This window comes from Tachypleus tridentatus, chromosome 11, assembly GCF_004210375.1.
Source record: "Tachypleus tridentatus isolate NWPU-2018 chromosome 11, ASM421037v1, whole genome shotgun sequence".
Classification (NCBI taxonomy): Eukaryota; Metazoa; Arthropoda; class Merostomata; order Xiphosura; family Limulidae; genus Tachypleus; species Tachypleus tridentatus.
In genome coordinates, this window is record NC_134835.1 from 19,015,093 (window position 1) to 19,029,452 (window position 14,360).

The window sequence follows — 14,360 nt, forward strand, 5'->3', positions numbered from 1 at the left end:
TATTTATCTCCCAGTAATAACCCTGACTTCAGAGTACATTAATTTCTCTAAAATTACAAAATTTTGATATTATGTTTCCAATTTACATATGATAATAAAGATTAATGTTATATTTGGCTAAGACAGCTCATAAAGTTATTTATTACAATTTAATGATGATACAAACATACATTTAATAAACATGGTAAGTTAGGTAAGAATACCCACTACAATAATACCCAAGTATGTAAATAAACTAACCAATATTTTATTACAATTTATACCTTTGAAACTAAGAAGACTCTTGTAGAATTGGTACAATATTTCGATCACTGGTATGATCATTCTCGGAGACACAAGTTTTATCATTTGTTTACATGTGTTTGTTAAACAGACGGTAGAGTTATATATATGTATCAAATAAGCAAAAACACAGTTAAAATAGAAATTCATTTATTCTTTTGATTGAGTTAATATGGATACATTATGTACCAACTATAATTTTTTGTCATATAGGTATACCATTTCTATATTAAAACATTAAAATGTATATATAAAAATAAAAATGTTAAAATTCTCTGGACTTATAAAATATATGATGATTACAAAAACACTTGTCATAACTCTTTACCATATGTATCAGTCTTGTTAATGAGGGATAATTTGGTGTTTTACCATTACATCTTTGTTAGGACTAAATGTTATCTTGACTAATATGGATATTTCAGTGTTGATGAATACTTATTTCCAGAATGCCACCTTCACTTATGTTTTGATATATCATGTCTGTGCTGTAATGACATCACATTAATACTGATAAGATAAACATTAAATGTTATAATAGTTGGCATCTCTTAAATGTCTGGTATAAATAGTTTTCATATTGAGGCTTTGTGTGTTGTAGAGAAATTTTAACAGTGCTTCCACAAGCCAGACATACAGGGTTTTGCTATCCCTAATTTTTCAAGTCATATCAGATTATTTATTTATTGGCTAACACTTTTACTAAAACTTGATTGGACAAAAAGCAGGTGATTGCCACACTCTTTTTGAAAACCAGATCTATGATTTGCCACAAAACAGATATCAACACGCTATGAACATTCAGTGAGTAAGTGTACTGATATTGTATTGATAAAGCAATGTCAATACAAAAAAAGAAGAAAACCGTTTGTAAGTTCAAAGTTCTTGCGTGCGTACAAAACTATTCTCATCTGCTAATGACGCAAAAAATTCTGCCAGAGAAATGTATACAAATAAAAGTTATACTTACACTGCTGTGTTAGTTGATGACATTCAAGGAAGTGTTTGTATTATCAGTAGACATTATTTTATCACATTTCTAGCTTTGTTAGTATTATCAGTAGACATTATTTTATCACATTTCTAGCTTTGTTAGTGTTATCAGTAGACATTATTTTGTCACTATTCTACCTTTGTTAATATTATCAGTAGACATTATTTTGTCATTATTCTAGCTTTGTTAGTATTATTAGTGGACGTTATTTTATCACATTTCTACCTTTGTTAGTATTATCAGTAGACATTATTTTATCACATTTCTAGCTTTGTTAGTATTATCAATTGGTAATATTTTATCACATTTCTAGCTTTGTTAGTATTATCAGTAGACATTATTTTGTCACATTTCTACCTTTGTTAACATTATCAGAAGTAGTGTAAGCAGTGCTTTGAAGAATCTAACTTACTTGGTCTTAATCATTTATAAAGTATCTGAATTACAAACATGTTGGCTTAAGTTTACTCTGTTTAAGAATAAAATGTCTTTTCTTAATAGTTTCAAAACAGTAAACTGAAAACCGTAATGTTATTTTAAAAAGAGAGATAATTTTCCCATTTTTATAAACTGCTAAAATACTGGTGTAATTTTATCTTCTGTTCACAACATTCACCATGTTTAGTTGAATAATTACTATAAACACTATGTAACAAAACATTTTCTTGTTCCTGGACAGAAGGTGTTATTTCCCAGTTGCTTATGCCTAAAGTCAATGGAAAAGACCTATTTTTCTCTTCAAACTTTCCTTTAATGACCTAGGTAATGAAATTTTCAAATTTACCTGTTTTCCAGAACATTCCAGATAGATTCAGTGCAGAGTAGCTGATAGAGAATTTTCTCGAACTTACAAGAATTTTCTTTAACGTTCCATAGCTCTATATGTACAGGGGCTCACTACTCACCACATCAGTTAGTTCTAGCTGCCTATGTGAACACATAGACTTATCTTAGGAGGCTTTACCATTTTTCCTGTTATCTTTGCTTTTGGGACAGCAGGGACACCACAGCACACCATAACAGGAAGCACTGGCCACAACAGACCAAGTTCTCTGTGGGGAGGCACAATGTCAAGCGTGAGCCACTGGTGGACCTCCAGAAGGTGTTGTTCCCACCACTGCACATAAAATTAGGTCTTATGAAACAGTTTGTCACAGCTCTTGATAAGGAGTCTGCAGCCTTCAAGTACCTTTGAGACTTCTTCCCTAAGCTGTCTGAGGCAAAGGTCAAAGCTGGCTTCTTTAGACCACAAATAAAGAAGATCCTGAGTGCATAAAATTCCCAAGAAGCTCAGGATGAAAGGAAAAAAAAGGTTGGGGCAGCTTTGTCACAGTGGTTTGGGGCTTCTTGGGCAATCACAAGGCCAAAAATTATGTGGAACTGGTTAAGGCTACAGTGAAGAACTATGGCAAAATGGACTGCAGGATATCCCTGAAAGTCCATATCCTTGATGCTCATCTTGATAAATTCTAGGAGAACATGGGAGCATACTCAGAGGAGCAAGGTGAGTGGTTCCATCAAGATATACTGGACTTTGAATGCCACTACCAAGGAGTGTATGATGAAAGCATGATTGGAGACTATATTTGGGGGCTGATACGTGAAAGTTATTTACATTACAGTCGCAAATCTCGAAAAAATACTCACTTCTAAACATTTATGTATAACTTTAGTATAAATACATGTAAATCTTGATTCATACGTTGTTTCATTCAGACCTTATGTAAATGAAAATGTACAAATTTGCCTGTTTTTACATAGAAAATAGGTTAATATCTAAATTTCATTATCCAGGTCACAAAAGCAAAGTTTGAAGGGAATAATGGCCATTTTTTGTACTTTTACAACATAAGTTATTAAGAAGTAACACATACTATCCAGGAACAAAATTTGTATTACATAGTGTTATGTAAATTATATTTTTTCGTACATTCTTCACATCTTACTTTATAATCCAGTTTCATAAGATTTTAAGACCATATTCATAAACTACTTGGCTGCTTTTTGTATTGTGTTTTTGGTTAATTTGGTAACTTGTAATAAAATGATGTTATTGGTTGTTAATTTGGTAACTACTAATAAAATGATGTTATTGGTTGTTAATTTGGTAACTACTAATAAAATGATGTTAATGGTTATTAATTTGGTAACTACTAATAGAATGGTGTTATTGGTTATTAATTTGGTAACTACTAATAGAATGGTGTTATTGGTTATTAATTTCGTTACTACTACTAATAAAATGATGTTATTGGTTGTTAATTTGGTAACTACTAATGGAATGATGTTATTGGTTGTTAATTTGGTAACTACTAATGACACGTTTTTAGTTCTTAAAAACTTGGTACTGTTTGCTTTAGATGTTGACTAATCACTTTATTGTGTATCCTAGATGTTGACCCCCCACGGAGACTTATGTGTGGAGGTAGTCAATTAGCACTAGAACGAATGCTACAGTTTGGACGAGAGCTTCATTCATTTAGTGTACAACTAAAGAGAGAGTTTGGAACTAATGAAACTAACAAAAAAATGTTGCAGGTAAGTATATATTGTTTGTTGTAGTTAAAACTTTGTGAATATTTTATTAATACATATAAGTAAGTTTTGTAGATAACATATAATATCTTTGTATTTGTACCTTCTGATGGAACATATGTGAACATTAAATTTAGGCTTATGATGAAAATTATGTAAGTGTCATATATGAATTATGTTTGATAGTAATTAAATATTATTTTGTGATTGAAAAGTGTTATAATGATGTCATTCATTTGCTTAATTAATAGAACTAGGAGGAATATAGATTTTGTTTGGACATTTCACATTAAGAGATTGATAACAGTGAAAACATGGGACTTCTAGCACTTATTGTGAATACATGTGATTTTTAGCTTACAACAGGCTTGTAGTGTTTCCTAAATTCTTGTCCAAATTTTTGAAGATACATTTAGTGATTATTTTGGAATTATAACCAACATTACTTCTCCAATATGGGCTCGGTTAACCCTTTCACAGTAGGCTCAGTATAATCTACAATTTACTATCAAACTTATTCACATAAATTCATAAAATAGTAGTTAAAAAAATTTTGAATGCAAATCAACAAACTTGACAATATGGCCTTTGACCCTTGACCCATTGTAAAAAGGTTAAACTATAAACAATAATAGCGTCAAAACATCAGGCATACAGGTATTCATATCACAAATTAAGATATTAATGTTAAGTAGCACTAGATTTGTATCATCTCATATCGAAATATTAATTACAGTAAATATTGGACTTGTTGTTGCAACACACATCAATACATTAATAACAACAGAAACACTGGACTTGTTGTTGCAACACACATCAATACATTAATAACAACAGAAACACTGGACTTGTTGTGTCATCGCACAACAAAAGATTAACAACACTTGACTTGTGTTATCTCATATCAAAATATTAATTACAGTAAATATTGGAGTTGGTGTTGCAACACACATCAATACATTAATAACAACAGAAACACTGGACTTGTTGTTGCAACACACAACAAAATATTAACAACACTTGTATTATCTCATGTCAAAATATTAATTACAGTAAATATTGGACTTGGTGTTGCAACACACATCAATACATTAATAACAACAGAAACACTGGACTTGTTGTTGCAACACACAACAATACATTAATAACAACAGAAACACTGGACTTGTTCTCGCAACACACATCAATACATTAATAACAACAGAAACACTGGACTTGTTGTTGCAACACACATCAATACATTAATAACAACAGAAACACTGGACTTGTGTTATCTCATGTCAAAATATTAATTACAGTAAATATTGGACTTGGTGTTGCAACACACATCAATACATTAATAACAACAGAAACACTGGACTTGTTGTGTCATCACACAACAAAAGATTAACAACACTTGACTTGTGTTATCTCATGTCAAAATATTAATTACAGTAAATATTGGACTTGGTGTTGCAACACACATCCATCCATTAATAACAACAGAAACACTGGACTTGTTGCAACATACATCAATACATTAATAACAACAGAAACACTGGACTTGTTGCAACATACATCAATACATTAATAACAACAGAAACACTGGACTTGTTGTGTCATCACACAACAAAAGATTAACAACACTTGACTTGTATTATCTCATGTCAAAATATTAATTACAGTAAACACTGGACTTGTTGCAACACACATCAATACATTAATAACAACAGAAACACTGGACTTGTTGTTGCAACACACAACAATACATTAATAACAACAGAAACACTGGACTTGTTGTTGCAACACACATCAATACATTAATAACAACAGAAACACTGGACTTGTTGTTGCAACACACAACAATACATTAATAACAACAGAAACACTGGACTTGTTGTTGCAACACACATCAATACATTAATAACAACAGAAACACTGGACTTGTTGTTGCAACACACATCAATACATTAATAACAACAGAAACACTGGACTTGTTGTTGCAACACACAACAAAAGATTAATAACACTTGAAACACTTGTGTTATCTCATGTCAAAATATTAATTACACTAGAAACATGGGACAATTCGGTTATTCATACATTTAAGAGGTTGACATTAAATAGCACTTAAAACCTGTAACCAATTCAAACACTGTCTTTTGAGGGATTAATTACAAGTAGATTTAAAAACTTTGGTTACTGCTGGTTCATCCTAATTTTTAAATCATTCTGTATGTGAGTATCAGTAGGATATTTCTTTTCCACAGCTGTAGTTGTAAAGGTGAAAGATAATTCATGCAACAATGTGATAAACTTTTTAAAGTGAGATTTTCTTGTTTTATCCATAATTTTATGAAACGTGAGGATAGTAGGAACTGATTATTACAACTGATATAACTATATTCAGAATAAATACTGTTTCAGTTTGTACATATGTATGTGTCCAATATTGGGGCACTTGTGACTGTTACATGTTTGTGTGGTTTTAGTATGTGTCAATTATTTGTGTCTTTAGTTTGGATGTTTGCAGATGTTACATTCATGTTAGTTGTATCTTGAACATCTGCTTTACACGTGTGCTCTTTATTGTATGATTTGTAAATGTTACATCTTCATGCCCATTGTTGTATGGTTTATAAATGTTAAATACACCTCTTGTATCCTATGTTAGAATAATTGAAAATTTTATGTCTGTCAGTATTATGTATCTGAGCCGTATGTAAAAATAATGGAATATGTTTGAATATTGATTGAAAATTTTCAGTAAATGTTAAATATTGAAGACTCCTGAATCTGTAATGTAGCTCTATTGTGGCATCACCTATTGACATACCTCATGGTAATTTTGAGTTGATTTTGTTTCTAATATAGTAGAACTTGTCTAATTTTAAATGTATGAACAATCCTGATAGATGTGTAACTTTTTGTTATTTGTTTTATCAGATAAAACGTCTGAGTGTTAAACAATTGGTAAAACATTCAAAAACTTCTAGTAATTTCTAAGCTCAAATCCAAGATGAATCTCCTTCTGCACATTACATTGCATTAAAAATTAAATAATAAAACATAAGTAATTTTATAGAAGTGTAAACATTAAACAGTAAAGCTGTTTAAAACTGTGAAAAAATATCATTTTGTCTCAGATTACAAATAAATAGATAATAATCTTGGAGAAGTAATTCAATAAATATAAGACATTTAATTTTTTACCACAAATGTTAGGCCTAATGCTAGACATTTAAGCATTTATAATATTAGCAAGAGTAATATGTTTTCTATTAACTCTGTGTATAAAATCATTTACAATTTTAGTGTTTAGTCCAATAGTTTGTTATTCATTACAGGATGCCTTCAGCCTTTTAGCGTATTCAGACCCATGGAATAGCCCAGTAGGACATCAGATGGATCCAGTTCAGAGAGAACCTGTATGTGCTGCACTCAACAGTACCATTTTAGGTAAGTGTCTAACATTCTAGAACTTAACAGTCAAATTGTGTTTATGTAGAGCTATGATTCTAAAACCCAAGTTAAGTTATAGTTGTTGTGTTTATGTAAATGTCATTCAGCTTTCTTAGCTAATGTTCAAAAGTGTTTTGCTGTTTTAATGTCATGTTAGATGAATACGCAATGTATTCTTAGAGGCTTTAGAAGTTATGCTAGATGTATTAAGCAATTTACTTGTAACTGCATGTTAAAAACTCATGTCTTTACACATTTGGTAAATTACATGAGAATGTGCTCATCAGAAGTGTGGTTGATTATTTCATACATAAACTCATTTTTAGATACTGCTGTTCTAGTGATGGATGGTTTAATACTAGTCATCTGCTCTTTTTATGTGAAAATATCTTATAGAGGTATAAAAACTTAATTGTAACTTTAACAATTCAGGTTTAAGACTAACACTGTTTTCTTTGTGCAGAATCTCACAATCTACCACGCCAGCCACCTTTAGAACTTGCCTTAGCTCATGCACAGGAAGTGGTCAAGCTCATGGCCAGAAGTGGACTTGGTTCCTGTGCTTTTGCAAATCTGGAAGATGCCCTCTTACATTGACCCTGTTTTGGATATAGAGCAGCATTGTTTTTTTCTGTATCCAGTCTGCTAGTTTCACAAAATTATAAATCATTTTAGTCCTGTATGCTGCTGTTATCTTATTTCAATCTGTCTTTTTTCAGTTTTGGGCATTTCAAACTACGGTACCTTGCAGCAGTGACAAATAAACCTCTTTTCTAAAAGCACTAATGTGATTTTTCTTCATGTCTGATCCTATTTTATAATTTACTTGGCTGCTCATACAAAGATCTACCAAAACCATGTAGTTGTTCCCTCCACATGGGTGGACTTGTGTGTAAAACAAAATATAGATGTGGTTTTGTAGAGACATTTAATTATATCAGTAAGAAAACAATGTAAGATTAAAACAAATCATATGGCTGGTTTGTGACTAACAGTACAGGCTTTCATGCCTGTTCTCATGTACAAGGTTGTAAAGAAACTACAAACTGCACATCTGTTTCTGGATGTGGTTTCTCTTGTTAGAGAAATGTGTTATTTTACAAAGCTTTTATTATAATCTATTAGATGTTCCAGTTGAAGTGATTAGGTTGATAGTTGTTAATCAATTAGAATATTAATGAATTCGGCTAACCCTGTTAGCCATATAAAGGTGGTTCACAGTATGATTTTGTATTTCAACGATTTAGTAAAATTAATCTAATGTACCTGAATTATCTCAGTAATAATGAAATCAACTGAAGAAACAGCTCGTGAAAGGTAAGTAGAATAAGCTGAAAAATTCTCATTGTGTAAAACTTTAATTTCATAGCTTGGTAATTCTGGAGAATGAAGCTAGTTACAACACACATGCATAGCATCAGTACTGTTTCTGTTTGTTTATGAAGCATTCATTCATTCTCAGGAACATATTTTGTTTTACCTAATTTATTCAGAAACTGTACTATTACACATGACACCATGATTGTAAAAATGTGTTATTACATATGGATTTTTCAGCAAAAACATTAATGCCTCAGTATCACAGATTTCATGAAACTTGTACCTTCATTGATTGCAAACTTCAACTATAATGGTATGTATTGTAATTTTCCATATTCCTGCTATTATTGAAATGATTTCAGACATAGGGAAATGAAGTTTAAGTATCAATCTGAGTTCCAATAAGTGAGTTGCAGGCTTCTAATACCGTTGTGCTATTCAAACGTTACTATGGAAAATTGAACTTTTCTTTTGTGACTTAGTAAAATACGACAGAGCTGATTGATAATTTAAAACGTGCTTGAACTATACTGGTGGATGAAATTTTTAGTCATCTTGGAACTGCTGTAAAATAAATTTACATTAGTTTTGTTTTATAAAGAAAAGGCAATTGTGAGCATTTTAATTTTGACGTAACTTATTATTGCTGAAAACTAGCCTTAAAACAAACATTTTTATGATTACTTGTGGTAATTCAATTTGTTTTTTTTTATAAAGAAATATTAAGTAAAGCATATTTATATAATTAAATGAAGTGATGATTAAATAAATGTTTGTCAGCCAGGCATTTCCAATCGAATATTGTTCATATTTTAAAAATAAAGCAAACAAAACTGATTTTTGAAATAAGATAAAATTCCACCTTGTGTTCAGTGATACATAAAACGTGATTTCTTTGTTAAACACATTATCAGCAGCAGTATTGGACAGTGTGAGTGATAAATATCCTTGTAATTAAGTATCACTATGAACTGTAAACTACATGGTGAGACAGCATCTCTGATACATCTGTATTGATTTAGGCCTGAGCAATGTTAAGACATTTAATATTTTACGTTTTTACTGGTGTAGAGATATCAGTGTTTACATTTCTGTGTAGAACTGTGGCATTTTGGATTATTGTGTAATAAATAATTGTATCAAGGTCCTTTCTGGTGTATTAGTTTGTTTTACATGTACATAGTGTCACACTGAATGTGAAAAAAGGAGACATTTAACAAATGCCATGTTAGCTACACACACTGTCTATTTTTTGTATCATTTTCTTCATTGTGTATCATGTCCTAATGATTTTTGTGGAAATTAACCTCGTCTGAAAACCTTTTACTCAATATCCCTTCAGTGGATGTTCAGTAAATCTGAGACAAGTACACATAACTGTAAACTATTTGCCAGATATTGGGAATTGTGCATTGATATGCATGACATGACCTTTGGTAAAATGAAGTGTCAGATGCTCTTCCAAACATAATGCATGCAAACTGTGTGGATAGCACAAAAGGACTAAAATATGTTAATTCAGGTTATTATATGGTGAAGTAAAATGAACTTGAAACACCATAGGTTCTGGAAGACTGTTGTTAGTTTATGTTACTGTGACATACAACAGTTTAAAAAGTAAGGTTAACCATAATTCGACTCCAGTGGCTAAATAATTTCCATTAGCTATATTGTTAACTTTATTAATAAGTCAGACAAATACATGTAACCAACACAAACTCATTTTACATCTTTTAATATCCACCAAACTTTTACAAATGGTAAGTTAAATTATCAAGCAATGAAGTAATATGTCATAATAATGTTAAGTATGATTACACAGTGTACCCTACAGCTGTGCAAGTCCAAGTTAATGGAAATGCCTCACCAAAGATTATTGTTTCAGATAATATTACAGTAGCCTGACACTTACGAGGTACAAAAGAGAGATTATACCACAGAAAATCTTCTGATCCACTAGTGGTTATTCAACAACTTACTCTAAAATCAGGCATAAGGATGGGATGGTTTTATTTGTTAGTAAAGCACCTTCTGGGATTAAGTGGTCCACTCACATTAGACACCACAATGGAATTATCAAACTTATGGTTAATAACCCATTTTGATTATTACAAGGTTAACATTTGGTTGTTTTTGGATAGTTGCACAAAACTATTTGAAGACCATCTATGCAAGCTATCTGTAATTTTGACTGATAATGTGGATTCAAGAGGTTAGAATACCACATTGGTTCAAGAAGTCTTAATAGAAATGAACTAAAAATCCCAAAACCTGAGCATTTTCAAGAAGTGGACAATTTCTTCTTCTGAGTAAAAAATGAAGATTACAGGGATGGTAGCACGTTAGCAGTAGTCAGTACTAATTCTTAGAATAACTGAAGAATGGAAACTATCACCCTTTTAATGCATTCATGGCTCCAATGTGTGGACCAAATATTGAGGTAATATAACATGGATCCTCAAGATTCACACAGTCTAACACACTAAGCCAAACTGGCACTGTAATTTTACAAAACTGTGTTGGTAAACTTTAAGAACTATTTATAATATTTTTAGAGTGTATTTTGATTCTCCTTTAAGTTTTTGATGCATAAACTTAAAAACTACCAACTGATTATATCTATTTTAATAGTTTAAACACTTTTGTAAATCTGGTTTCCTTTCTCTTCAGGAAAAAAAAAACATGTATATACACATTTTCAAACTTCAAAAAATTTCTGAGTTCAGTGGTAGAAACCTTTATTTAATAATGCAGACAGCTACACAGTTATAATTTCATCTTCCTTAAAACACAACAGCTGTAGTCGCATGTGATTTTTAAATATCTTTAACTGTTCCTCAACAAACCTGAAAAAAAAAACTAGAATTTAATGAAAAGATTCAGAAGTGTAGGACATCACAATATTATCAGTACTGAAACTAGAATAAAATACAGTTTTTAATTTAAAAAATTATAAATCCAATATTTACTGAAATTTTTTGTAAAAAAAAATATGAATACAAAGTAACTAGAAGAAAAACAGTTAATGTAACTTATCATATTCAACCCCAAATTTAGTAACTCTTGGAATTATTATATTATAAAAGTGATTTACTAAAATTATTGCAAATTATAATTTCAGTGCTTGGAAATGAAGACTCATTTTAAAATAAGTTGAGGCTGAATGTAAACAGTAACTGGAAGTTAGTAAAAAAAACACAAACGGTCAACTATAAACAAAAACGCAAAGCAAAATATGGGGATTAGTAAAACATTAAACAATATTATATACATAACTGTAATAAAGTATCCAATGTGGAAAACAAATACACAATGTAAGTCATTGGAAAACAGTAAGTGTGTTTTGTTAATCAGCTATTCCTACCTGGAAGACAATATTATGAAATATGAATCTTTCATTAAAAAAAACAACAAATAATAAACTATAGAAACTGAGACATAGCAATATGGAGAACAGTATAAAACTGGGACTTAAAGACCCAAACAATATACTTAAAAACTAAAACTTTAGGAAAAACAATATCATAAAACCAGGGTTTACATAAAAACAATAAGCAACACAACATGAAAACTAGGGCTTTAGTAAAAAAGGTGAACAATGCTATAAGAGACTTGGTCTTCATTAAACAGATGAATTATTAAACTATAAAAACTGAGTCTTACTCACACCCCATTTGTATAGTTTTGTTTTATTCAAAGACGAGAAGAATGCTACAAAAACAAACTGGTACTTACTTGTTATCTTTGGTTGCAGCAAATGGTTCAAGGAATTTTCTACATTTCATGAAATGTTTGCTGTAAGTATGAGTACAAAATTTTGATTGAAATGTTCTTTGTAAACCTTATACTAAAACCTTGAAGGTAATGCGATTATAAAAACAACACTTCTGAGGTTTTATCAATGATAAAAGATGTAAAGTAATTCTCATGAGTTTCTTGTGTAAGATTGTCTTCTTAACGTAATCTTCATGATGTTAAAAAAATATGAAAGTTCAAGAAATTAATTTAAAACAAAAATACAACACCTGATAACTGTGCACTTGTGACATGTGGACCCTTCTTATATGGTCGTTTACTGAGAGTCCAAAGTTATTGATAATGGGAAACGTAAACCTTATTAATTTCACTCTGTATTTCTTGTATATTGTTGATACAATATATATGAAAATCTAGGTGAGCTATGTAAAAACACATTTTTGTCTTAGTGATATTGCAACTTAAGTACATACACCTAACTGAAGTAATTGTTTTTCTCTCTTATTAAAGATGTATAAAAACTCAGCATACACCTCACAGAATTACTTTTGACTTTGAATAATACAGTGTAGATGAAACTAGTGCATATCTTGTTTAATTAGTTCTATATTTTTGTTGTCTTAAGGAAAGTATGTAAGAAACTATTAGATATTATTCATCGTATTAATAAAACACTATGTACAAAAAATTAGTATATATTTGTATTAATCTTGTATTTTGTCAGATGACCAACCGTGGTGTCTGACATGTGACTAGTGCCCTGGAACACACCCTTAATCAAAACACCATTACATCCTACTGTACACTTATCAATGTCCACATTATACACATAATGTTGACTTTGATCGCCAATCAACATCATCAATAAATTCCTTAACTAAAAACCTAAACCCCCACAAAAATATCTGTTGGTCCTTTTTTTTATTTTTTTCAAAAAAGAAATCGTATTTCGTACAAAAGAAATGTTGGTACAATACACCAAGAGAAGTTGAAAATCTTAGGAAAGGTTTGCCTTTGTGATTGGCTAACAATGTTCAACATATTACTCTGTTGTAACACAGTATAGTGTAGACTTAATTACACTACCACATTGTACTGTGTGACGTTTGTATTCCTACACATGGGTTGGTGGAATTTGTAACGAAAATTAGCACAGCACAAATCTTTAGTGAGAATAATTTCAAGTATAGGTTCTTATGACAATAAAACTAACATGAATTTCTCAACTCCTTACTGATAAATAAAATGATGAAATTTTCACCATTACTCATATTTGAAATACTGACTCCCTTTCAATTATGTGCATGTAGGACTAAGGCTAATGTTAGATGGGCATGCTAAATTGAGTCAAGAAAATATGGAAGGTTTAGCTACTACCATGAGGAAAACAGGGAAATACATGAATATAGTAAAGCATAATTGAAAACAAAATATTATGAAAGTTTTGTTCTGTACAAAACAGAATAATAAATAAAATAAGCCTAGCTTTGCCTTATCTCCAAGTCAATACCAAACATGAGCACAAATGACAATACGCATCAGCGTATATCTGTACATGTGCAGTACTCAGGCACTGTGTATGTTTTATGACATAGAAGACTTGTCTTACTACAGACTGCAACTTGCAGCAGGTCATGTTGATAAGAATAAAAACATTGAACCTAATTAGCCAAGACTGCTGTCCTGTTTAAAAGTTTTACAGGTCACAGATTGTTTCCTTAACATAAGTTCCAACATTAGCTTGACTTGGACTTGTTTTATCCAATGTAACAAAGCTTCTTGGATTCTGTTTTGAGGGTTTATGTATTTGTTTGTGGGAGGGGGCAACCATCAGTCTTTAAAGAGATTACCTGGAACTTTCTTTCAAAATTAAGTGCTGCAAACTAATAACAGTATATGTAAAATTAGTATATACCTGGTTGAATTAGTTCTGTAGGTGGACACAGCTTCTTCCATAGCCCGTAGATCAAGTGCTGCCTGAAATAACACACAAATAAAACATGGTTTAATAATCACTTTAGATGTCTGTAGT

The 14,360-nt window shown here is 30.9% G+C and overlaps 2 protein-coding genes across 3 annotated transcripts in view; one reads left to right on the forward strand and one right to left on the reverse strand.

Annotated features, from left to right (window-relative positions):
- Nucleotides 1-9,719, forward strand: part of LOC143231734 (ran-binding protein 9-like) — an 86,071-nt gene extending 76,352 nt beyond the window's left edge. For both annotated transcript variants that reach the window (XM_076466355.1, XM_076466357.1), the window contains 3 exons: nucleotides 3,669-3,814; nucleotides 7,138-7,249; nucleotides 7,716-9,719. In XM_076466355.1, the coding sequence (XP_076322470.1) occupies nucleotides 3,669-3,814; nucleotides 7,138-7,249; nucleotides 7,716-7,849 (392 nt within the window). In that variant the 3' untranslated portion in view covers nucleotides 7,850-9,719. The remainder of the gene's footprint in view (nucleotides 1-3,668; nucleotides 3,815-7,137; nucleotides 7,250-7,715) is intronic.
- A 1,566-nt stretch (nucleotides 9,720-11,285) lies between these two features.
- Nucleotides 11,286-14,360, reverse strand: part of LOC143231735 (exocyst complex component 2-like) — a 79,751-nt gene continuing 76,676 nt past the window's right edge. Inside the window, exons 24-26 of the mRNA XM_076466358.1 lie at nucleotides 14,244-14,305; nucleotides 12,308-12,367; nucleotides 11,286-11,418 (exon numbers count right to left, since the gene is read on the reverse strand). Of these exons, the coding sequence (XP_076322473.1) occupies nucleotides 11,331-11,418; nucleotides 12,308-12,367; nucleotides 14,244-14,305 (210 nt within the window). The 3' untranslated portion in view covers nucleotides 11,286-11,330. The remainder of the gene's footprint in view (nucleotides 11,419-12,307; nucleotides 12,368-14,243; nucleotides 14,306-14,360) is intronic.